The following is a 26,603-nucleotide window of genomic DNA, read 5'->3' as shown; positions in this document are numbered from 1 at the left end:
GGTGAGTGGATGTGGTCCTTGATATTGCTTCAGATAGGTATGCTGGAGCGGTTTTGTTGATGCACCTGTGAGTGATGGTGAGGATTTTCAGAGTAATACGGTCTTTGACCTGGAGCCACCGTGCTTCACGTCTGGCGTGGGATATATGGTCTCTTCTAGGGATGCTCATGGCGGCTCTGAGGGCATTGTTTTTTATGTTTTGCAGTCTGTGAATGTTTTTGGCGGAGTTGCCGGCTAGAAGGGCGTTGCAATAATCGAGTTTGGCTCCTATAGTTGCTCTAGCTATGGCCAAGAGGTTGGGGGTGGATAAGTAGGGTTTAATGGCATTGATGAGTTTGGTGCTGAACACTGATGCAGAGACTATGGCGCTGACTTGTTTGTTCATCGATAGATTTGCATCAATGTGAACACCTAGAGTCTTGACAGAGGATGATACGGAGATGGTTGAGTTGTCTATGTTGAAGTTGTTGTATTGGGGGCTTAGTTTCGATAATGTGTTTGTCTGGCCCGGGATGAGAATTTCAGTCTTCTCCCCGTTAAGACAGAGGCTGTTGATTGCCATCCAAGCTTGGATCGTGGCATAGATGTTGTGAAGGGCCGTGGTGTCTTGGTGATAGTCCAGATAGGGGTAAAAGTACTTGAGTGTTGTCTGCATAGTTTGTATATGCAACACCCATGGAGTCAAATAGGTCGAATGTGAATAGGTTATAGAGGGTGGGGGCTGTACAAGATCCTTGGGGGACACCGCAGTTTATAGTGGTAGGATCTGCGTTGGCTGTGTCGGAGTAGACCTTCATGACTCTTCCTTCAAGGAAGGAATTGATCCAGGATGCTGCTTGATTAGAGAAATGGGTTGCATTGGTGAGGGTGGTGAGTGTTAGTGTTTGGTGATCTACCAGGTCAAAAGCAGCTGATAGATTGAGGAGGAGCAAGGCAGGTTTGCCTTTGTCCATGATCTGTGAGATTTGATTTTTTAGGTCTAATAAGGCGGATTCTGTTCCATGCCCGACATGGAAGCCAGATTCTTTTGCCTAGTATGGAGTTAGCTTCTATGTATGATTGGATCTGGATGTGTGGTGCTTTGTCCAGGATTTTTAGAAGGAACGGGACTGTATCGGTCTGTAGTTGTTGGGTTGGGCTGGGTCAAGTGTGGCCTTTTTTTAGAAGTGGCCGCACCCAGGCTTCCTTGAGATTGTTTGGGACCGCTCCTGTTTGGAAAGATGCGTTAATGAAGGCAGTAATCAGGGGTGCTAGGTCATTGGTGCATTCCTTGATGATTTTGGGAGGGCAAATGTCTGCTTTGCAGAGGGATGATTTGAGGTTTTTGATGAGATTAAGGACCTCGGGTTCAGTGACGTTTCTGAAGGAGAATTGAGCGTGATTGAGATTACTACGCTTGTCTTGTGTAGGGCGGTTGGTTTTTTGGTTTGGGAGGGCTTTGCAGTGGTTTTGGATTTTGTTCTGGAGGAGTTTTATTTTATTGAGCGTGGCGGACTGAATGCTGGCACACCAGGCTTTGTCTTTAGTTATCTCGTCAGCGGTAGCCGGAGGAGTGACTAATTCATTAAAGATTGTGACTAGTTCTTTAGCTTGGGAGTTGGCCTTTGAGATCCTATCATTGAAGGAGCTGGATTTTGCTGCTACGATGGCTTTTTTAGATTGGAGGGATATTTGTTTGAAGAGGCTCTTATTTAGATCACTCGGATCCATTTGCCAGTTTTTAAGCGACTGGCGCTTTTGAACTCTGAGGGTCCGGAGTTCTTCCGAGAACCAAGAGTTGCAGTGAAAGGATTTTTTTTTTCCTTCTTACTTTCAAGTGGGACTATAGAGTTTATGGCATTGGTGAGAATATCATTGAAGATAGCTGATAGTATATTTGGGTCCTGAGAGAAAGGTGGTGCTAGGCAGGGGCTTTTAAGGTGGGGACGCAAGTTGTCTGCATTGAGTTTTTTAGAACTTCTTATTGTGGCAGGTGGTGCGTGGGTGAGTCTTAGGTTTAGGGTTGGTGGGGATGAGGAATTCGATGCATGTGTGGCCCGTCCAAGGAAGGGCTGTGTTTGAGGTAATGTTGGATGCACAGTTGTGATCCATGACCCAGTCAAGGGTGCGGCCTTTCGAGTGAGTAGGGGTGAGGACTCTTTGGGAGAAACCTAAGTCTGTGAGTTCTTTAGCTAGGGTTGCGGCGGATTTATCCTTTGGATCATTGTTTCCTAAATATAAGTCTCCTAATAGAAGGATTTTGGAGGACTTTTAATGTTGTTGCTGAGTTGATGGGAAAGGTGCTCTTGGAAGTCAGCTGGGAGCCCTGGAGGTCTGTATAGGATGTGGATTAGATTATTGGGGGAGAGCAGAAGCTTGGCTGATAGGAAATCAGCATTACCACCCCATGTACTATGGATTGCTAATCTGATGGATAGTGAGTCTTTGTGGATAAGGGCGACTCCCCCTCCAATCCTATCACATCTATCTTGCCTTTTAAAAGCATTCCTAGTGGCTTCAGAGGGGTTAGCTTTCCAGGTGGAGAGTGCCAGCCTTTTTTTGGAGCGTTGGTCAAGCAGCTCCTTAGAGAACCATGTGTTGGAATGTTTGACTTTTTGGCTTTCTTTAGAGAGAGGGATGCAATGGCATCCACAGCCTGGGTGACAATGTGTTTGAAAGTACTAGCCAGGATTTCGGGGTTGTTGAAGGGAGCCTGCAGGGCGGGCACCATTAGAAAGGGTGCAATATTCTCTGTCAATTGACATGAGCTTCTCGCTAGCACCTCCGGGCAAGGTGGGACCTGTTTTGATAATGAGGTTAAATTGAATATAGTGGTGGTCGGACCAGGGGATAGGAGTGTTAGCGGTTATTTGGATAGTGCAGTTATGCTGACTGATCCAGTCCAAAGTTCGCCTTTTGACGTGTTGGTTCATAAATGGTTTGGGCAAAGCCCAGTGTGGAGAGGGCTTTATTCAGGGTGTGGGCATGGGAGTCCTTGGGGTCATTGAGGCCTAGATTCAAGTCGCCCAAGAGCAGGACTTGGGAGGTCTTTTTGATGTTGTCTGAGATGGAGAGGATAAGGTTCTCCTGGAAGCCCTCAATAGGACCTGGAGGTTGATAAATATGCATGGAAATGGTGCAATTGTGGGATGTTAATTTTAAGAAAGAGGTAGTCGCAGTTGTTGCTATGTTGCCCTTCGGCTTCCCTGATATCGAGAGCTTCCCTAGCAATGAGGGCGACGCCCCCACCTCTGAGTTCGGTATTCCCTAAATATCGTATAACCTGTAGGGATGGCTCGTGAGAGTGCAGGACCTGATCCTTCATTGAGCGATGTTTCTGTGATTATAAAGAGGTCAAGGTTGTCTTTAATAATGAGGTAATTTATATCGAGGGCGTGTGTTTCAGACACGCCTTGTCGACGTCCCTTTTCGACTACGAAAAACAAAATGCAATACTCCGCAGTGACCACTGGATGTCGGACCTATGCACAGCATGTGAATCTAAGCAGATACAACCATCAGAAATGCTTTTACGGTAAGTAATGCATTCTCATTTATATCGAGGGCGTGGCCGGGAACTGAGCAAGCATTAATCAGTGCGCAGAAGAGCGTGGGGGTTGGACAGGAGGTGGATGTGGATAAGGGTGCAGCAGTTGGTGCAGACATGTTGGAATTACAGTATCAACAGTGGCAGATAGTGGCAATGGTACAAGTGTCGTAGCAGGTAAGGAGGGCATTACATTGATAACACTGGCAGATGGTAAGCAAGGATCAACATGCGGCGCAGGCATGGAGGGCATTTCATAGACCACATGCGGCGCAGGCATGGAGGGCATCACCTTGACAGAATTAGCAGGGGGTGTGCACGAGGTGGCAGGTACATGGTAGCAGGTGACTGCAGAGAAGTGGCATCAGCTGACTGGGAAAGCAAACAAGTTTTAGGCTGTGCCAGCAAGGATGTTGGCGAGCTCAAAGATAGTGTCAGGGCAGGATTGGCCAAAGCAGGAAAACTGGTCCCTTGGGTGCGATTGATGCATATGTCAGTGGGGCCGATACGGCTGTCCTGATGCCGCGGAGGATCCTTGGAGGTGACAAAATTAGTCGGGCGTAATGGGGCCGTACTGCCGGAAGAGTAGGCAGGTGTGGCAGCCACGATGCAGGGGGTTGCTGTAGGCGCATGGCGCGTGCGGGAGGCGATAGTGTTGGCCAACGTAGGCGGCTTTTGGTTGCGGCGGTATTGGGAACCTACCTCCCACCCTCCAGTTGCGGTTGCGTGTGCAGAGGGAGTAGGATACGGTAAGGGGTTTGAGGGAGCGCGAGCAGAGTCTCTTGTTTCTAGTGCTGCATGGCGGGGTTCGTGAGGAGTTGCTGGCATGTTTACCGGCCAAGGAGATCAGAGTCAGGTTGGGCTTACCTGGAGACAGAGACAGCAGGTGCTGTTTTGCACCGTTGAGCAGCGTAGAGCTACTGAGTGGGGGGGGGGGCCTTTTCCCTTAGCCTTCTCCCGGCGGCTTCGCCTGTCTGCCTTCTCCAGCTCCATTTAAGCCAGGAGGGGCAGGGGCTGGGAGGCCATGGAAGCAAATAGCGGCCCTGGGCTGCGGCGGTGTCGTTGGCATTTTCCCGGGCTCCAGCTTGTTGCTGGTTGCCTGGGTAACCAGAGCCGCGAAGTTACGGCTGGCCGCTCACGTGGCCAGCAATGATGGCAGGCAGGGGCTGGGGCTCATCTCGCTGTATTCACGGCGTAGATCAGTAGAATGCAGCTTCCTTCGCAGCGGAGCTGCAGAGAGGGGAATGCCTTTTCCCTTGGCCTTCTCCCGACGGGTGGGGATAACGGACTGACTGCATCCCTTTTGGAAAAACGAACAGTTCAAATCAGTCTGTTCTGATCTAACCCCCTAACCTTTCCTCACTTAAACTCAATAGTGCAAAGGTGATGCTATATAAATTCTATGCTGACCTCAAATGACGTCCCCTATGGGTGCTTGAACATGTGTACCATATAAATGACTTACTCACCTGCTTTATTGTTCACTGTTTGAATTGGATCCTATCTTGGGATTAATGTTACAGGTAATTACCGCTTTCAAAACAATGCTTTAAATATCTTTGTGTATAAATATGTATTATATCATATAACTTTGCAAGTTTTTAATTGGATACTTGCATTTACTAGTTTCATTGCACAGCTCTAAAGCTCACATGACCCCTCTTAAGATAAGCCTGGCTGCTCAGCCACTCTACCGACTTGTGTAGTACAGGCCCTATACTAAAAGTTGGGTTACCTAATACCAAGAGATGTTTTGTGTAGTTCCACACCAGTTGGACTGCACTCATTCTTACCTTATGTTAGGCAGAATCCTGTGCAGTTCCCTTAGGGAGCACTACAGAATATTAGGACTACAGGTGAGAGCAATAAATCCCCTTTGGTATGTCTGTACCACAAAGATTTAGTTGGTAGCGGTGGCTGAGCAGTCAAACTTATCTCAAGAGGGAGATGAGCAGTATTCATGGTTTACACATTAGGCCTTCAGTACTATGGAACAAGGAAACGCTGACCAAAGCTTTGTAGTAAAAGAATATATATATATATTTATTTTATACACTTCTAGTAAAACACATCTATCACAGTACTTGAAGCAAGTTAAATTCGGTCAAAGTATACACAACTCACTAGGTAAATTGTAGACAAGTTTGAGCAAGAGTGAAAACTGAGCAAAACGGCAGTGTAAACCAAACACAAATGGCACTCTATCAATTTCTCATAAGGGAGGGAAAGCACAGGTTATACAGAAATATCTTCTTACACACCCTTGCAACACTTTCTATAAGTTTGTGAACCAGTTTAAGGAAGGCAGTGCATCAGTATAGAAATTACTTAAATGAAAACTGAGCAAAATGGCATTTCAAGGTTTAAAAGTGGGAAGAAAAGGGTGGTTATAAGTAGGTGCACCAACACAGTTCTAGTTGAGACGCAATCTAGAGAAGGTAGTTCCAACAAATTTAGCCAGAGTCAGTAGGCCTATGTTCTTGTAGCTGCAGTCAAGTCTTTAACGATTTGAAAAGGTGGATGCAGAAGGTGAAAGACAACGTTGAGAGAGGGGCGGCCAACCCAACAGGTAGGTAAAGGATTTAAAACAACTTTAGCACTACCACGCAGAAGGGGCGGCCTGGCGGAACAATGTACCTTATAAATGAAGTGGCTCCTGCGGTGGCGGTTGTTCATGCAGTGTCGGGGGATCCAGCAGAGGAAGAGAGGCTCTCGTGGAGGAAGGTTCGAGTTACTGCACTACCCAGGGATGAAACCAGCCGCGTTGCTGCCCGACTAATAAAAGGTACGCTCCTTTAAATCGTGGACTGGTGCCTGGCTATCCGGTCTCTGAGTACAGGGCACTGGTGATTCGACCAAGGAACGTCCGGGAAGGCGATTGGCAAACTGGTTGGCCCCACCATCTCAAGTGAAGGCTCTTGCAGATGAAGATCTTCTCTCGTCGTGTGAAGAAAAGTGGTGAGACGCTGCAGCAGGGCTTCACCGATGGTTCAGTCGTTGCAGATGTCTTTGGCTTCTCTCCTCTTCGGCTTCTTAGTCCCAGTGGCGACGTCTTGCTCTTCCAGTCCTCAGGACCCTGCTTTTATGCAAAAAGATCCCCATTCATACAGCCTAGCTGTCACTCACACAGTGGAGTGGTCATCTTGGTGGGAGACCCTCCAGCCTATCGGGATAGAGTGGGACATGGGTTACTGAGGCAACCCTGTCCAGGGGTCCTACTCCCCTTCCCACACAATGGACCCACCCCAGACCCAGTGGCGCCGAAAGGAGGGCTTCTCGGTAGAAGCCCGCCAAAAAGATGAACAAAGGATCCCCAACATGGGTTAGGAATTTAGAGAAAGACACGAGGAAAGTTATATAACTAACCTTGCCTTACCTTGCCCCTCCCACTTACGCACACAACAAAAAGGATATTATGGTTGAGAAACTTCTCCCTCTACTTAATCAAGTGTCCTCCACTTGCACGGACCCCACTCTATTGGTAGATACTTATAACCGCGTTATGTTAAAAGCCCTCAACTCCATCGCCCCCCTCAAATTGTGCAAACAAAAACCGCGGCCCCACCTCAATTCATGGTTCACGCCGCACTAACTTTACCTTAGCCTCCATTACATACAAAGAAGCCATATAAGCTGCAAAAAGATGTTTATACTAAGAGCATCATTCAAGCCCAATCTAATACTAGGTAACTCTTCAAGATACTCCAGGAACTCGAGTCCCAGTTGCCCCACTCGTTACATACACACCTGACGCTGAATGGTGCTCTAACTATCAACAATGCCTGATGCTGTGGGCGTATCGACAGGGTTATCCGTTATATCGTCCACCCCACTCGAACCCTGAGAGTCTTCAAGCTCCCCTTCCTCCTCACCCGATGATGAGAAATCCAACTTCTTTCCGCGGGATCGACGAGTAGGAGTCCTCTTCTTGTGTAGATAGGGTCGGCCTCGGGAGGAAGCCACTGTGACCCTTTGGGAACAAATCAACGGTGACTTCCCCCTCGTGACTGACAAGCGAGCAAGGGGAAAAGCCTTGCGGCACAAAAACCACTTCGGAGCGTAGAAATCCAATGATACGGAACGAGAGGAGAATCCAAGTCTAGCTGAATATGGATACCGGCAAACCCGGCAGGTAAGGGCTCAGCAAGGTGTGTTGAGAGAACGGAACTGATGGAATCAAATGGGGGGAGGAGAGCCAGGGCGAGAGAAACCTCAAGAGGGCAAGGCAGGAGAGAGCGAAGGGAAGCAAGCCAACCAAGCGCCCAAGAGAAGAAAGGGGCGCAGCAAGAGCGGGAAGAGAAGACCACAGAATAAGAGGCAAGCGGGGGAAAAGAGGACAGGGGCGGAACTCTGCCAAGCGAGAGAACTACGGAGCGCTAGCAACAAAGAGGAATCAGAAGTTGCAAAGCGCCGAACCTAAACGGGGAAATACACTCGGCGACGGCCATGATGGAAAAGACTAGACCGCTAACAGCGCTTGGGAGCACAACGTGGCGGCACAGTTGGACGGCCGCCATGTTTCCACCTCTTCCATAAACACCAGGAACCCGCGGTTGTGACAGTATGCCCCCCTCGAAGTCGGGTTCCCCCTGGCTTGCTGGGATGTAATCTGTGAAACTGACGTAGCAAACGGGAAGCATGCACATGGGTCCGGGGTTCCCAGGTATCCTCCGATGAAGGATAGCCTTTCCAATGAAGATATTCAAGGCGACCTCTGTGGTATCAAGAATCCCGGATGTGGGAGACCTCGTATTCCTCAGAGGTGGGAGCAGGCAAAGTGTGGAGTTTGGGGGTATTCTGTTTTCTGTTCCCCGATACAAAGGGACGCAATTGAGAGGTATGAAAGGTCGGATGAATGCGGCTAAGATTTTTAGGCAGCCTGAGGCGATGAGCTACTCGATTGATCCTGGATAGGACTTCGAAGGGACCAATGAATCGGGGAGATAGCTTAGAAGGACGCACCCAGCGGGGCAAAAACTTGGTGGATAGCATGACCTTGGAACCTCTGTTCCAATCTGGTACAGGTCTCCGGTGTTTATCAGCTTGTAGTTTGTTTCGGGTGTTGGCCTTTAGAAGACTTTGGTTGGCGGTGTTATGGGCTTCCTTTAATTTCGCCAGAGGTTTCTAAGGATGGTACGAGGGTCTCAGTCCAGAAGGTGGGTACTATGGATTGAGGATGGTACCCATATGTACAAAAGAAAGGGCTAATTCCAAGTGCGCTGTGTACAGAATTGTTATAAGTGAACTCAGCTGTTGGTAGGAGGGAAACCCAGTTATCCTGTTTATGATCCTGTTTATGAAGCACCTCAAATACTGCTTGAGGGTCCCGTTTAACCTTTCCGTCTGCCAGTTAGTCTGTGGGTGGAACCCGGAAGACAGAGCCCTTTCGATACCCAGCAGTTTGCACAAGGCAGTCCAGAATTTTGAGGTGTATTGGCTCCCACGGTCAGACGCAATCTTTTTGGGGAGACCATGCAACCTGAAGATATCTTTCATGAAGACTTCCGCCATAAGGGAGGCTGAGGGTATCCTGGGTAAGGGTGGAAAAATGAGCCAGTTTCGAGAAGGAGTCCACAGTTACCATGATACAGGTACAGACCTGGGAAACCGGTAGATCCACGATGAAATCTGTAGATATGTGCTTCCAAGGGCCTGAGGGAATAGTCTTGTTGAAGCAGGCCAAGAGGACTTCGAGTGGAATGTTTATTTTGCATACAGGTCAGACGGGTCTGGATGTATGTCTGAGTATCGGCTCGCATACCGGGACAATAAAAGGACCTCTGCAGTAATTTCAAAGTCCCTCGTAAGCCTCTATCCCCAGCCACCTTCGAGTCGTGACACCACTGGAGAGCTTGTATTGTGAGGTCCTGTGATGGAAGGATAAGCCTCCTTCGAGTGAAATACAGACCGTCCCTCCGATCCACTGGAGTCCTCCCCACTTGCAAGAGCGTTTCATCTGGGGAAAGGGATCTTTCCCTCACTTCTTCCAAGAAAGACGATACAGCGGAAATTATCTTGATATGAGGAAACATGAGCTCTTTCTTATATCCCGGGGAGGTCTCATCTCTGCGAGATAAGGCGTCAGCAACCTGGTTTTGGGTACCAGGTATGTATGTGATGAGAAAATGGAACTGTGCAAAGAAATGCGCCCATCGGGCTTGTCTGGTGTTATAACACTCTTGTTGACGTAGGATCTGTAGGTTTTTGTGATCAGTACGTATCGGGAACGGGGGTAAGCTTCCTTGGAGCAGATGCCTCCATTCTAGACAAGCCAGTTTCATAGCTAAGAGCTCTTTTTCTATGACTGAGTAGTTCAGCTGACTAGGGTTCAGAGTCTTGGAGAAATAGGCATGGTATGTACTTGGCCCTGATTGGATTGTAGGAGAACGGCGCCTACCGCACCCGCGGAGGCGTCTGTCTCAAGGACAAAGGGTAGCAGTTGGTCTGGCTGTCTCAGAATAGGGGCAGAACAGAACCTTCTTTTCAGGCAGATGAAACTCTCCTCGTCTTCCCCTGACCAGCGAAAAGGCATGGAGGCTTTCTTTAGTAAGGAGGTGATAGGCAGAGTGAGTCTGGAAAATTCGGGAATAAACTTCCGGTAAAAGTTGGCCAGCCCCAAAAATCTTTGAATCTCCTTGACCGACGAAGGGGAGGGCCAGCCTAGAATAGCTTCGACCTTCTTGGGATCCATGGTGATCCCCTCGCTGGACAAAATAAACCCCAGATAGGAGACAGAGGATTTGGCGAAAGCCCACTTTTCCGGCTTGACCAACAAATGATGTTGCTGCAGCCTGTGTAATACTTCCTTCACATGTCGAGTATGCTCTTTGGTCTGACGGGAGTAAACCAGAATATCGTCTAAGTAGACAACAGTGTTTTGGCCCAATAGATCAGAAAATATGCGGTCCATAAACCTTTGAAAGATCGAGGGAGCATTTACCAGTCCGAACGGCATAACCTGATATTCGAACAGCCCATAGGGAGTGCGGAAAGCCGTTTTCCATTAGTCACCGGTCCTGATGCGGAGCCAAATGGTAAGCATTACGTAGGTCGAGTTTGGAAAAAACTACCGAGCCTTGGACAGTCTCCAGGATCTCCGAGATAATGGGCATAGGGTACCGGTCCTTGATGGTAAGTTGGTTGAGGCCTCTGTAATCGATACAAGGTAGGTCCTTGGAGTCCCTCTTGGGAATGAAGAATAGAGATGCTCCTGCTGGTGATCTGGAAGGTCGGATAAGTCCGTTGGCTAAGTTGTCATCTAAGTAGCGTCTAAGGACTTCCTTTTCAGACAAGTAAAAGGGGATACATTCTGCAAAACGGAACCAGAGCCTGAGGGACTAAGTCTATCCTACAGTCCTCAGGTCGATGAGGAGGAAGTTCCATAGGTTGTTGGTTTTGGAACACTGTTGTGTACTCCTGAAGACAGCTTGGGATACAATGGATCGTGCTCCTCTCAGGGGCACACACCGTCTTGACACTTTCGAACAAGGGTCCTGGAAGACACTTCTCCTGGCAGTAAGCAGAACGAAAACTTAGAAGATTTGTAGACCAATCTATGGTAGGGTTGTCGTCGGAGCCAACCAATCCCCAAAATGACTGGGAAATGAGCTGGGCGGATGATATCGAAGCTCAGTACTTCAGTATGTTTTTGAATGGATACCCGTACCTCCTCTGTGGTGTGGGTAATGAGGCCTGAGCACAGAGGGGTACAATCTACTCCCTCTACCTTCTGGTCTTCCTTCTTGGCTATCCTGCGAAGGCCTACCTTGTCGGCCCATAGGGTGTCCAGGAAGTTCCCTGCTGCTCCACAATCCAGCAGGGCCAGGGTCTCCATTTCCTTTCCTCTGAATTGAAGCTGGACGGATACCACCATCAAACGTTGGTCTTCCGAGGGTTGGGCTGAAGTAACAAAGAGTGACGTAGGAACTGGGGAAAGCCCCTCGGTAGTCCGTCCTGCCAACTACCGAGGGTGTTCGTTTCCCGGACGTCTGGGGGATACATCTGGGCAGTCTCTCGAGGTGTGTGGAGGAGCCACAGTATAGACAAAGGCTGCCCTCCCTTCTCTTCCGCTGTCAAGGGTGCTCTTGTTGCTCCTATTTGCATAGGTTCTTCCCAGGTGGATGGACGAGTAGCAGGTGAGGAGGTCGATGGGTGAGTCTCTGGGTAAGAACTGGAGTTACGGGTCTTTCTCCTTTCATTCTTCCGTTTAGTCAACCGAAAATCTATCCGTACAACAGCCTTTATGAGATCTGAGAAAGAATCTGGGCGAGGGATCCTAGCAAGCTCGTCCTTCAGCTCTTCGCGCAAACCCCTCCTGAAGATGGTGTATTGAGCCTCTTCTTGCCAGCCAGCTTCTGCAGCCAGTCTCTTGAAGGAGGATATGTAAGTGAGTAGGTCAGAACCACCCTGACGAACATCCAACAGGTCTTCACTAGCCAGGTGAGCGCTTTCAGTGCGAAGAAATGTCTGCTTAAGAAGATCCTTGAATGCTACAAAGTTCTGTAACACTGGGTCGGACTGGGACACCAATGGGGTAGCCCACGCTAGGGCATTACCAGTCATGTGTGTGATCATAAACCCCACTTTAGCGTGATTGGAGGAAAAGGCGTTCTGTCTGAAACCGAAATGGATATTACAAGCTTCCAGGAATTCTTTGACTTTTTTCTCTGATCCGTCGAATTTGCCTGACACCAGAGGCAAAGGGGGTAGATCTGTGACTTGCTGTTCTCTGGCGGTAACTTTGTTGGAGAGCAGTATTGGCAGTCTTAAGGGCTTGAACTTCCAGGTTTAAGTTTTGTACTGCCGTGACCAATTCTTGAAGTTGCTGGGGAGTTGCCATGTCAGTATCCGGGCGTTGCAAGCTATCAACAATGCCTGATGCTGTGGGCGTATCGACAGGGTTATCCATTATATCGTCCACCCCACTCGAACCCTGAGAGTCTTCAAGCTCCCCTTCCTCCTCACCTGATGATGATGAGAAATCCAACTTCTTTCTGCGGGATCGACGAGTAGGAGTCCTCCTCTTGTGTAGATAGGGTCGGCCTCGGGAGGAAGCCACCGTGACCCTTTGGGAACGAATCAACGGTGACTCCCCCTCGCGACTGACAAGTGAGCAAGGGGAAAAGCCTTGCGGCACAAACCCCTTCGGAGCGTAGAAATCCGATGATACGGAACGAGAGGAGAATCCAAGTCTAGCTGAATATGGATACCGGCAAACCCAGCAGGTAAGGGCTCAGCAAGGTGTGTTGAGAGAACGGAACTGATGGAATCAAATGGGGGGAGGAGAGCCAGGGCGAGAGAGAAACCTCAAGAGGGCAAGGCAGGATAGAGCGAAGGGAAGCAAGCCAACCAAGCGCCCAAGAGAAGAAAGGGGCGCAGCAAGAGAGGGAAGAGAAGACAACGGAATAAGAGGCAAGCGGGGGGAAAAAGAGGACAGGGGCAGAACTCCGCCAAGCGAGAGAACTACGGAGCGCTAGCAACAAAGAGGAATCAGAAGTTGCAACGCGCCGAGCCTAAACAGGGAAATACACTCGGCGACGGCCATGATGGAAAAGACTAGACCGCTAACAGCGCTTGGGAGCACAACGTGGCGGCACAGTCGGACGGCCGCCATGTTTCCACCTCTTCCATAAACGCCAGGAACCCGCGGTTGTGACACTAACAGACAAAAGGCTCTGCTTGATAAAATTGCCTTGCTCCAAGCCAAAATTAACATTAAAAAAAAAATCTCACGGATTGAACTGGTAATTTACCCGACAACCTCAAGGACGCCTGGGTCATCCCCTTAATCAAAAAACGTAATCTTGATCCCAGTAATCCGTCTAACTACAGACCTATTACCACGGTGCCTTACCTCCTCAAATTTCTTGATCGAGCAGCCTATATCCAAATCCAGGATTCCCCCCTAGACACGGCACTGAGCCAGCCTTAATTGATTTGAAAACCCAAATTGAGGTTCTTAAAGACAAGGGCAAGCTCCTCCTCGATCTTTCAGCAGCTTTTGAATTGGTCGATCATCAAATCCTCTGCCACCACCTCAAGACTGCTTCCCACTTTTCAGACGCAGCCACATCTTGGATCAGCTCATTCCCATCAAACAGAACTAAGGGTTTTCTCCTCTCTAGCCGCAGCTGACCCGGCCCATGTCCCGTGTGGAGTCCCACAAGGTTCTTGTGTATCTCCCACTCTCGTGTTAACCAAACCCCTTTTTGATATACTTGACTATCTGCGTGTCTCTTACACAAACAATGCGGATGACACCCAGATACTCATCCCCATCACTGGTGACTATGTAACCGACGCTAAACGTCTCAATGAAGTCTACACTGTCATCCAGGCATGGATGGCACATCATGGGTTCTGCCTCAATGATGAAAAAACGGAGCTAGTCATTCTAGGCTCTCAACCTAAACTCGCGAAACTTGATCCTTAATACACATCCTTCACTATTGTCGGGAACGATATCAAAGTCTCCAACGTTACAAAAACTCTTGGAATATATCTAGACTCCACCTTATCTCTCAATCGACAAACCAACGCAGTTGTCTCCATCCTATACGTGCAAATTGGTTACAGCTTGCCGTCCCTTTTTGACACCGGGGAACTGTCTGATTCTTGCCAGAACCCTCCTCTCTAAGATCGATTATTGCAACGCCCTCTACCTAGGAACTAGTCACAGAAACCTTGATAAACTCCAGGTCACGCAGAATAACGCCATAAGGGCAGCTCTTAACATACCCAGGCGCTCCCACATCTCCAACACCAGACGTAACCTACATTGGCTGCCCATCACGCACCGTATATCCCTCAAAGTACTCGCTCACCCACAAGGCCCAGAACGCACCCCCTGACTACCTATCCTCACGTTTCACACAACATACAGCAACCAGAGCCCTGAGATCTGCTCAGGCCCACACACTGACTATTCCTAGCTTCAAGCTACGAACAGCAGGGGAGTCAAGCTTCCCAGTCAATGGGGACTTTACATGCCCTGGGAGACAGTAGTCAGTCCCAGGGTACGGAGTCTGGGGGTCGCTACGACACCCCTGTCACTGCACGGAGGGTGCTTTGGAACACACGTGAATAAAGATGGTTCCTATAGAGGTCAGAGAAACCCCATACATTAAACACAAAAATAGCCTAGAACACACGTAGCAAAAATGCCTAAGAGTGGGAAAAAGTCTCACTCTTGGCAGGAGAAAAAACCTCTTCAAATCAAGCAAAGCTACTGGGGGACTATGTAAGGTAAATTAGCCATGAGATGAAAATTGTCCCCAACAGTTAGGGTGTTTCTTGGTGTGTATTTAGATCAGCTCTTCTATTGAAAAATAAATGTTGGTGACTGTTTATTCAATTTATAGGCCATTCTTTTTAATGGCCTGCAGTTTATGGTGTGTAAGCCATTTTATGCAGCAAGAATGCTTTCCCTTGGACATGCCATTTGTCCCCTACTCTAGGAATAAAACCATGGCTAAATATACCCCTTGTATGCAATTAACATTTTGGATACTTTGGTCTGTTAGTCTATCTTCTCACATTTCTTAACTTAATTTAGATGCCTATGATGAACTGCTTACCCTGATGGACCAAGTGGCCAGTGTGGAGTACAGGAATCGAGAGCAAAGCTGGCAGCACCCATCTGACCTTACCACAAGGTAGTCTTCCACAGCTTCAGTCTGCGCTTCTGTACAGATGTCTGCTGGCCGCATTCTATTTTCTTCTTGCCTGTAGTGTGTTATGCCGATTTTACTCTTGAGCACCACGCCAACTCTCACCAAGCACTGTGCTTAATACACATTCATGTTTTTGTCTTTTTACAGAAATTATCCCCGGTTTGCAAAAAGGGATCCAAAGAAGTACAGCCTTAAGCAGTGGATGGCCCACAATGGAGGAGTTAACCGGCGCTTCCAGAATCTGTCCGATGGCTTCCAGCGCAGTGCTGTTGTCCTGTTTTCATCAATATGACTGTGGAATGGAACTTTGAGGGAGCTTGTCCAGTCTGACGTTGTTATGGCTTGTTCTTTGTGTTGTATTTTAAGACGGTTCACCTTTGCCTGGATCGACTTTTCCTTCCAAAGAGCTGTTCAGCAGTGTAGTGTGGGAAATGTTGCCAATTTGTAATTGAGCAGCGTTGAAGTAGGGCAGCGATGAGTCACCAACACCAGATGTAATCTTGCATCAGATTGATTTGTTGGATTTGGCGTAATTCGACAATGTATTAGTTCCTTTTTGTTTGGAACTCATTGAAGGATTCATACGAACACCCAGACGGATTCCACATGGGCAAGGCACTTCCACTTACATAGGCGTCTGGAGTAGAATTTCATTTCTGAATCAGTTGGGTGTTACCCTTGTGTCCAAGCTTGTGATTTAAGCTCAGTGGGGGAAAAGACGAGGCTTTGTAGGCATTGTTCCCTAAACAAGAGGTTTGAAGCCTTGAAATAACACTCTGTACTGTAGGTTGCCCGTCTCTGGATTAAGTCAAGTACTGGAGATCAATGATGGGTTAGATGCTGAAGTCACCAGTGTGCCAGCCTGTGTGGTCTTTGGCAAGGCCGTCCTTCAGGATGTTGTGGCAATTATCCCTGGGAGTATGTGTGGGCTGTCCCCAAGTGCTGGGATAGACACCACACCCTGGAGTTCTGAAATGAGCCATGCTCTGCTGTGCTGGGATGGTCACTGCTAGTTTCTCGAACGCCTGCTGGGCCAGGCCCTAGACTCGTTCACTTGAGCTGGGCTCGGTAGTTAATGGGTTATGTTTGACCTTGGGAGTTTTGGTGGGGGCTGGCCCTTGGAGTCCTGAGGAGAATCTGTGGACAGAGGTACGTGGAAAGGCCAACCTCTGTAGTCCTGTTTTTGTGTTTTGAGGTTTTTGATGTTTTGAGGTTTTTGATGTTTTCATGACTAACTGTACATTTGTATCAAGTTTGCATTTTATTACCATCCATTGGTTGTTATAAATGTTTTTGCACTTTTTAACCAGTGTCTTGTGTTTATTAGGGCCATTATTGTTGGCCTTTGGGGTACAGGGTTATTCAGAACCATTGCAACTTAATGAGATGACCTGAATGATGCAGTCTTGCTCCTATTTCAAGGGTTTCCATTCTGTAGCTATGGGGTGGTTCTTCACAATTTCAGTAGATTGCTGATCAATGGTGGCAACACAAATGAAGCACCAGATGGAAAGTGGTTTGGAAAGTGGCGGTAGGGCTGTCCCTCTTCCCACCGGTTTTCCTCCTCCCTAGGGGTTGGTGCTACTGCTCGGTGACGCCTCCTGTCTGCAGCTTCCTTATATTCAAGTTGTATTCCCTCAAATACTCCTACGTCCCGTCCCTTTTCCTCCATACTTATGGGACATCTCTCTGTCCTGTGGGACGGGACCGGAGCACTTTGTAAAAAGCATCCACATTTTTTCCAAAAATGTCCCTCTTTCTTGCACGCGGAGGTAACCCCGCCCATCTTGGCTCCGCCCCGCACATCTCCCATCAGTCCTTTTCTCCACTCGATCGGGGCCGGACGCACTTGCATCCTCATAAGTTTTTCTTCCCTTTTTTCCTCTCTGGCTCTCGCTAGCTTTCATTTACTGGTCTGTCTGTCGTTCAAGCTAGACTTTCCTGATTGTTCATCCTGTCACCGGCGCTTCGCGAGGGCGCATCCCCATCCTCTTTGTTTAGAGTTTGGGTCCGGATCACCGTTGGGACTCCTGTTTTTACTGTGACTCCCTTTCAGTCTGGGCACTTCAACGTCGGTTGGAGCGGTGGGAGGAGGTGTTCCGACGAACTCCTTCACATTTTCAGGTGTTCATCGACGAGAAGAAACAACGCCCGGTAAGTTCTTTACTTTTCAGAGCACCCCGGCCGGGGATACCTTTCCGGGTTCCTCTCGGGCCGGGAGGGGTGTTGATCACTCAGTCACCGGGGTTCGCCCTGAGGTGCCCTTCGGGCCTAATAATTCTACCGGAGTTTTCTCTGAGGGTCTCCGTAAGGGGCCTGTGAATACCGGAGTACGCTCCGAGGCCCCTCCTGTGGAGGCTGTTTGTAGACCCAGTTCTACTGAGTCGTGGGGTACCGGAGCTTGCTCTGAGGCCTCTGTCGGCTTCCCTCAAAAATAAGACCGGGGGTTCACCCCGAGGCCTTGGCTGGGCTTGTTACCGAACGGATGTTCGAGGCCCGCGCAGATGAGGCTTTTTCCGGGCCTGGGTCCGAGGTCCCTCGTTCAGAGGCTAAAGCTACCAATAGTTCTGAGGCCGGTCAAGGCTTTGTGGGTGAAAGCTGTTGCTCACCGTTCCCGCTCTTGTTGTGACACCAGACCTGTTGAGGGGGCAAAGAAGCAAAGTTCTTCTTTTACCGGCAGTGCTGAGGTCCTTCCTTCAAAGGCTCAGTTGGCGGTTGGTATGTCACAAAAACATTCCAGGCCTCATAGTACCGGCTCTGCCGAGGTTCCTTATGTTAAGGCTAAGATTAATTCCCCTGATCCATCGACGGGGACCCCTTCCTCACTACCGCACGTGCCGCAGTTCCCTTCAGATGAGGTCAAAATGGCGCCCGTTCCCGCCACGACTGCTGCGGCCATTTTAGGTGCTACCCCTACAACTACGCCATCGGCCTCTGGTGTAGGGCTTGGTCCCTTGGGTGAACCTAAGGTCCCTTCTGAGCATCCTTACCGGCCGGTTTATGATTGGAACGGCCGGATGCCTCTTCCACACAATGTTTCATTGCCCGCGGGGGCGGCACCTTTGATTTATGTGGATACGTCGGTGGAGGGGCCGGTGTGGCACCCTTCCCCGCTATGTCCTTGGATTTGTCCACCTCATGAGAGGCCTCCTCGGGTTCCGAAACAGTCTCCGGAGGATGCCTTTTTCTCTAAATTTCAAGCGCTTATGCGCACCGACCCCATGAGGGAATATTTCAAAGGTCTTTTCAGGGATATGTCCACCTACACCTTCGGCTCCACCCGTTCCACCGGTGGTTCAGCTGGGGCATCCCTTGCCCGTGGTGCCTCCCCCGGTTCTTCCGCCTTTGCCTCCATTGTCCCCAGTAGACAAGGCAGTGCCTGACACGGCTCAGCGGGATCCTGACCTGTCGGATGACCCTCAAGGCAATCAGGACAACAAGGACCTTCCCCGCTCTATCAGAGCTTTTCATGACCGGGTCCTGGACATGAGTTTCTTAGAGGTTCCGGTGCCCGAGGCACCCGATCCGCAGGTGGGCGTGCCCTCTGGGGCTTTATCCCTGTCTCCCTTTGAGCGTATCGGCCTGTTCCTGCAGAAGGATGTTCTGGCCGAGGTCCGAAGAGTCTGGGAAAAGCCACTCAGGACTTTTTGTCATTAAGATTGACGCGAGGTACAGGCTACATTCTTCGGAAAAGGTGGTCCTGTCTTGTCCGCCTCCCTCCTCCACAGTGGTGGCTGCGGCCACTTTGCAATCCAGACCTGCAGCATCCTCTTCCACGACGGCTACTCAGGTCCTGGGTAAGGAGGACAAGCTCCTTGACTCCCTAGGGAGGAAAATCTTTGCCAACTCGGCCTTGCAGCTCAGGCAGGCCAATGATCAGTTGATATTAGTTGGGGCTCATATGCGGATGTGGAAAGGTCTGTCGGAGTTTAAGGAACACATCCCGGTCGAGAAGTTGGAAGACTTCAAGGGTGGCCTATCCGACGCCAGGGTCTTCGCCCAGGATCTCCTGGAGGCTGGGGCTCTTCACGTAGACACCTCGGCTTGGAGCCTTATGGTGGGGGTTGATACCTCACGGCAGGCGTGGCTGCATGCCACTAAATTCTCAAGACGTGCAGGACAAGGTGTTGGACCTTCCGCTCGATGGTAAGGAGCTCTTTCATTCTAAAACAGATGTGGAGCTCACCAAGACGCAGGATAGCACTCAGACAGCTGTAATTGTCCTGGTTAAGGCTCCTTTCAAATCACAGAGACGGTTGTCACGACCCTCCTCTGGCTTTAGGGGCTTCCTCGACCGCAAATCTCGCAGAGTGAATACCCCTGCGGGGAATAACTGCCGTAGGGAACAACGGACGCAGTTTTTCCTCCCGCTCTTCAGCCTCCTCCTCAGGTTCAGGTGGCACCCCCACCGATAAACCTACTAAATGAGGGTTTTTCACGCTCGCACGAGACCCCGGTGGGAGGACGCATTGCGTCTCATTGGGAGACGTGGCAGACCATCACAGAAGACAGATGGGTCTTGTCAGTCGCCTGAGCGGGCTTCCGCTTACCTCTATCCCCTACCCCACCCTGAAACCCTCCTTTTCAGCTGTTGGGCTCGCCCTCCCTCAAAGCCGAGGTTCAGAAACTTCTGGACCTCAGAGCTGTGGAACCCGTTCCCCTCGGGGAGCGAGGGGAGGGCTTTACTCCCGGCTGTTTACGGTGCCCAAACCAACCAGGCTGGCCTGCGCACCATCCTAGACCTTTCCCAGTTCAATCTTTTCCTACCCCAAGATAAATTCAAGATGATTACGCCCAGCCAGATACGCTCCTCCTTGCAGAGGGGCGACTGGCTCAGCGGTGTGGATCTTCATGACGTGTACATGCATATCCTGATTTGGAACCCACACAGGAGATATCTCCGCTTCTCTTTGGGAGAGGAGCACTTCCAGTTTAGAGTGCTTCCTTTTGGCCTCAGCTCGGCGCCACGTCTTTACGAAGATGTTGGTGATTGCGGCCTATCTTCGTCTCCAGGGTATCCATGTGTATCCGTATTTGGACGACTGGCTCTAACGCAGCCCTTGTCTGCTAGCAGCAGCGGGCCATCTCCAGTCTCTCCTTCAGCTCCTGTTCCATCTTGGGCTGTCGGTGAACTGGCGGAAATCTTCCATGACGGTCTCGCAGGACCTGATTTTCCTGGGTTTTCGCTGGAACATGATTGACTGTAGAGTGTACCTGACCGGGGACAGAATGGCGGATCTGTTAGCCACGTGTCAGATGTTTGTGCAGTTGGAGAGCATGTCGGCCTGGTGGTTCCAGAGGCTCTGGGCCTCATGGCCTCGTGGGTGCTGGCTCTTCCTCTTGCTCGTCTCAAGATGAGACGGACCCAGATGGCTCTTCGGAGTTCCTGGCGTCGGGCTGTGGACCCGGATTCCAAGCGGATAATAATTCTGGATTCCATGAGTGGACCTGGACTGGTGGTAATCTCTCAGCAACCTGTCGGTGGGTGCAGGGTTTCAGGACCCAGCCCCCACGGTGATGATCACAACGGACTCCTCCCTGCTGGGCTGGGGTGCGACGTTAGATCTTCAGGTCTCGGACCTCTGGTCGCCTCAGGACAAGCTCCTGCACATAAATCATTTGGAGCTTCTGGCAATCTTTCTGGCGCTCAAGGCGTTAAGACCGCTCATTGCCAACAAGGTGGTCCACATACGCACGGACAATGTGGTGTCAATGTATTACATCAACAAACAAGAGGAAACTAATCCCCCCTCCCCCCTTCGTGGACCTGTCTATCCAGATATGGTGGTGGGCCGTGCTTCATGGTGTCTGGCTGCTTGCAGTACACATCCCGGGCCAGCTGAATGTCACAGCGGATGCCCTCAGCCAGCAGACAGTGGTCAGCTACGAGTGGGAGTTGAAGGTGGGGGTCCTCTCATGGATGTTCTCATGTTGGTGCACACCGGAGGTGGACCCCTTTGCTACGGCGGTAAACAAGAAGCTTCCTCAGTATGCCTCCAGAGGGGGGATGGAAGCCTCCTCTCTGAGGGATGCTCTCGAGATTCCATGGCACAACATGAGAGCTTACGCCTTCCCGCCTCTTGTTCACCGGGCAATTTGGAAGTTGAAGAATTCGGTGAACTGTTCCCTTCTACTCATAGCCCCGTTTTGGCCGGCCTGGTTTTGGTTCTTAGAGCTTCAACACCTGTCAGTGTATCCGCCGATCAGGTTACCAGTAACTCCCGATCTTCTTCACCAAGGGGAACAGCAGGTGTGGCACCCCTCCCCTCAATCGCTCAGCTTGGCGGCATGGTGCCTGAGTTAGTCTTTGGAGCATCTGAATTTGTCTACGGATAACATGTGTATTATCCAGGCAGCCAGGAAACCCTCGACCAGATCTCAGTTCAAGATTAAATGGCTCAGGTTCTGTCATTGGTTTTTGGAGAAGAAGTTGGATCCAAGGGTGGCCACGATTAACACGGTTCTGTCCTTTGTGTTCTCCCTAGCAGAGTCAGGGGTTCATGTTCTGTCATGCAAGACTTCTCTCAGCGGTTTCTGCTTATTTTTCTACAGACCAGTGTTCTTATTCCCTGGCTAACCCAGTGGTGAAGAGGCATTTTGCTGGCTTGACATGCCTCTACCCTCCGGTTCGTAATCTGCACCCGCCGTGGGACCTAAATGTGGTCCTGACGGCGCTGTGCCATAAACCCCTTGAACCAATGGCTAATGTGGACCTCAAGCACTTGTCCTGGAAAGTGTCCTTTTTGGTTGCAGTTACGTCAGCAAGGAGAGTGAGTGAGCTCCAGGCCTTTTGGGTGGAGCATCCTTTCTTGGACTTTCACAAGGACAAGGTAGTCCTTCGGACGAACCCGGGCTTTCTGCTGAAGGTTTTGACTGAATTCCATCTGAATCAGTCGATTTCCCTACCGGTCTTTTTTCCGAACCCTGCCTCTGAGGCTGAGAGGGTTCTACACTGTCTTGATGTCCGAAGAGCTCTTAAATTCTACCTGGACAGGATTTCCGAGCTTAGTTCTTTTTGTGACCTTCGGTAACCCTCAGGGCAAGCAGGCGTTTAAGGTAACGATTTCTCGGCGGATCACCGCCTGCATCATGGAGTCTTTCACCGTCCAAGGGCTGAAACCTCCTAAGGATATTCATGCACACCTGGTGCGGGGCAAGGCAGCCGCAGTTGCTTTTCAGATATATGTCCTCAGAGTCCATCGCTAAGGCAGCTACTTGGGCCTCCCCATCTGCTTTCTGTGAGCATTGGCTCGACATGAGCTCAAGGGCTGACGCTCAATTTCGTCAGGCTGTGCTGAAGAACCTTTTTCAATGAGGGGTATTTCCATCCACCCGTAGTTCCTGTAAGGAGTGCTTGGGAATCTCCCATAAGTATGGTGGAAGGGGGGCGGGACGTAGGAGTATTACCAGGTTCTCCAGCATGGGGTCTGGCATGGATTCACATGCTCATGAATTTTCCCTGTCGCCAGGCTGGGAATCCTCAATATAGAAAAAATCAGTATCAGTTTCGTTTCTGATCTGTCTTTCGTAGTAGTAACCAATTGCTGATCTCTGGGTCATACTGCCCACAGCCAATGACTGCCCTCTCCCTAAGCCCCGCCTCCGGCAGCCATCCTCAAATTTTTACCGCACGTTCAAGTGTTGGGAGTCCTTGTGCTATAGCGCTCGAGCTTTTGCTGCGTTTTTGCGCTTTTTCAAGGAGAATCTCTCATTTTTCGGTTAAATTGAGCCTCAAGCTCCACCGTCTTTACATTCGATCAACGGGGACCCGTTTCAGAAGTTTCTACGCCCCTCAAGGGTGAAGATTTCGTCGGACGCTTTTGGAGGATTCCAGAAGTTTGAGGCATACCCTGGACATGGCCCAGGAGAAGGGGAGCTCGACGCCCGGGAAGCTGTTCAGGGCCTGCCCTGGATGCCAGCTGCAGAACGTGTTCAAGGAAGGCGAGCATTCCTTATGCCTCTGTCTTCACAAGAACAAAACGCACGTGGAGGACTGTGCGTTTTGCGGGAAGATGTCGGAGCGGACCATGAGGGACCGCCATCTTCGTCTCGCCAACTGGCTGGAGGGAAAGGGCCCGTCGGGTGAGAAGAAAAAAGAAATCCGAGCGGTCTTCTAAGTCCTGTGAGGGCGCCCCGGCGACGGGGGCCCAACAGAAGGCTAAGCACCGTGAGTCCACGGGCACCGGGAGCGTCGAACGGTCAGGCTCCTCGGCTGCCAGGCAGGGCGCCATCAACCACAAGCCAACGCTCTGGCTCGGGTAAGAGGAAATCGGAGAACCCGGCCAAGCTTCTGGAGAGGCCCCGGTCGATCTCGAAGATTTCGGCTGAGGGGGGAGTGAGGCGGGGAGCCCTCCCCAAGGCGAAGGCCACAAGCACGCAGTCGTTGACTAAGGCCTTGATTCACCCACCCAAGGCCTCTATCGAGGAGGTCGCGGCAACCCTGGCGCAGCCTGCGGAGGTTACACCTGTGTGGTGTAGCGGGCTCGGGGCCCAGAGCCTCCCTGCCACCTCGGAGGGAGGCATCTTTCAAGTCCATCGAAAGAACCCCCATTAAGCCCCCAGCAGAGAGGGGGGGCCCAGTGGACGTCGTGGGTTCAGACACAACCTCTGAGGAGGAACTTGTCGAAGTCCCTGAGAGCCACGACGCGGGCATGGAGGACCAGCCCGATGAGAGGGGCGATGGCGGAGCTGACGGGACCCCAGACCAACCGTCGTGCCCGTCGCAGCCAGTGCCGCAGGACAACTCGGCGGCCATTTTGATGGCAATTCAATCCTTATGCTCTGAAATGAGGACTAGATTGCCTTTACCCCTGACGGAGGAGCCGGAGCCAGGGCCGTCGGGAAGTCCACCACCCAAGAGAACACATCCTCCTGCACCCTTCCAGCCCTCGAGGCCTGCTCAACCCTCCTCCCTGTCTACGGTTCGCGGGGATGACACGGCCACGACGGGCACGGACGATGAGGGTGGCGACGGCGGTGTGAACCTCCCGTCGCCCCCCCCTCCTCTCCCCCGGGCTTCCCCGCCCGATGAGATTGGATCCTTCCATGCGATCTCCAGGGCATCCAAGCTTTTCCAGCTCTGCCCGAAGAAAAGGAGGGGTTACTCTATCAACGTCGAGAGACCAAGAGGAAGACGGTCCTCGCGGTACCTCTACTGGATGACATCTGGAACGAGGGGCTCTCCCTCAAGAACCCGGCCACGACGCCGGCAAAAAGGGACCGATACAAAAAGTACCAGGTCCCCGACACGGCCTCTCTATGCCTTGGAGCACAGCCGACCCTGGATTCAGTCGTCTCGGCGGCAGCCAGGAAGAAGGCGGGGGGGGGGGCATCGACGTCGACTTCCTTGCCGGACGGCGAGGGAAAGAAGCTGGACGCGATGGGACGAGTCATCACGGCGACGACTATTAAGGCAGCCAACGCCCTGGCTATTGTTGCCCAAATCGCTCCCTTGTTGGACCTCATGCCGGACGACAAGAGGGCAGAAGCCCTGGAAATCCTGCAAGAAGGCGAGGTGGCGTCGGACCACGCCATAACGGTGGCGACGGACATCGCTGACACCGTGTTCCGCCAGTTGGGCAATGGTGTTTGCCTCAGACGGCACGGATGGCTTAGGGCGACGGATTTCCGCCAGGACGTACAAGCCAAAGTGTTGGACATGCCCTTCGACGGGAACAACCTGTTTGGGAAGACAGTCGATGAGTCCCTGCAAACCATCAAAACGGACACGGAGACAGCCCGGGCCCTGGGAGTTCTCCAGCAACAACGGCCGTCCTTTCGGAACACCGGAGGCAAGCAAGGGGCCTCCAAAGGTTCCAGCAGCGGCTTCTCTACCTACCGTCAAGCGGCCCGTTCCTCGTCGCAGGAGGCCTATAGAGGACGGGGCAAGTCGAAGTTCCCGCCGTCGTCGCCAGGGAGGTCAAGGCGGCCTCGAAACAGGACTGAACCGACCGTGGCGTCGAGCCCCCACCGAAGCACTCCGGTGGGAGGTCGGCTGGCGAAGTTCGTCAGCGTGTGGGAGTCATTCTCCATCAACCGTTGGGTGCTGGATACGCTGGCCCAGGGGCACGCCCTCGAGCTTCTAAAGTGCCCTCGCGTGCCACCCGTGGCCAGGTGTCATGATGCTTACCCCTGGGGAGCCAGACCAGGTCCAGCAACCCCGGAAGCAGGCATCACGTTATTTTGAGCAAGCCCAAAAACCCCTGCTAGGGGCTGTTTGGGTGCGGTCCTGGCGCCAGGCTCATATGGAGAGTCAGTCCTGGCGCCATAGGCACCAGGCTCATAGAGTGGAACTTACCTGAGGCAGACCATACTGCAGAGCTCCAAGCCAAATGAGGCTTGGAAGGGCTAATTTACCTAGAGACTATTTTTTTTTACTCTGGTGGGGCTGGGGAGGAATACTTACCTGGGACTACTTTGGAGGCTATTTAAACCATGCCCGAAGAGCAGCACACGCTTCGCGTTATTCTGCATCCAGCAGCGTAACGCTCACTATGTCTGCAAGCCTGCATCCAGTCTTCTGCCACGCCTGCCTCGAGTCTGCAGCGCCTAGAAAAAGGGAGGAACAGAAGGAGAAAAGGTTGGAATAAGAGCAAAACCTTCGATCCTTAACTGAATTCCAGATCCACCGCGCCTTCGAGCTGGAAGAAAAAAGCATTTTACGCGCGCAGCCTCGCCTGCTGCAGCGCCGCGCTGGACTCGCCGGCCTTCGCAGCATCCACACCATTCACCGCATCCTTCAGCACGTTCCCGCCGTATTCGGGCACCTAAGGGGAACACAAGAACAGCAAAGGTGAGCCAAGAGAATAAACAGAGGCAATAGTAACTACCGCATGGACTTACCTGATTTCCGCCGGGGGTACTATTCCTCTTCACAGGTCGGTGCAGTTTCTATTGCATCCTCACCGTACCCCGGCCCCTAAGGGGAACAAAAGGACAACAAGGTGAGACAAAGGGACAAACAAGAGGAACTCTTCTCACCGCAAAAGACTTACCTAATTTTACCGCCGGAGGCATTATTCCCCGAACTTCATAGTTTCTCTCCACACCTGAATAAGGGAGCAAGCAACAGGTTACATTCTGGCCTTATTTTATTGAACTGTGTAGGATAAGCCAAATCCTTACCTGAACTTCGTCATCTACCACGAGGAACTCTTCGCTGGGGTCAAGTTGCTAACTGCAAGGAATCTGACAAGAGTGAAAGTCAGACGTGAACTCTTACGAACTACATACTTTTCGGAGTCCATATTGTTCTGGAACTCACCAACTCATTCGAGCCAGTGAAGCAACTGGTTATCAATGCGACCCTGCGCTCAATGCAGGATGGAGAGCTCATCTTTTCAAACCATCAGTTGAGACTATAAGAAGGGACATCAAAGGTGATCTCTGGGGAGAACAGCGGGGGT

General features: G+C 51.0%; 1 protein-coding gene across 4 annotated transcripts in view; it reads left to right on the top strand.

The window, feature by feature from the left end:
* Positions 1-16,504, top strand: part of S100PBP (S100P binding protein) — a 412,424-nt gene extending 395,920 nt beyond the window's left edge. For all 4 annotated transcript variants that reach the window (XM_069625244.1, XM_069625243.1, XM_069625242.1 and 1 more), the window contains 2 exons: positions 15,081-15,180; positions 15,346-16,504. In XM_069625244.1, coding sequence (XP_069481345.1) covers positions 15,081-15,180; positions 15,346-15,490 — 245 coding nt within the window. In that variant the 3' untranslated portion in view covers positions 15,491-16,504. The remainder of the gene's footprint in view (positions 1-15,080; positions 15,181-15,345) is intronic.
* The last annotated feature ends 10,099 nt before the right edge of the window (positions 16,505-26,603 follow it).

Source organism: Ambystoma mexicanum, chromosome 11 (genome assembly GCF_040938575.1).
Source record: "Ambystoma mexicanum isolate Mex_15411 chromosome 11, UKY_AmexF1_1, whole genome shotgun sequence".
Taxonomy (NCBI): domain Eukaryota; kingdom Metazoa; phylum Chordata; class Amphibia; order Caudata; family Ambystomatidae; genus Ambystoma; species Ambystoma mexicanum.
This window is presented reverse-complemented; position numbering and strand designations above follow the sequence as displayed.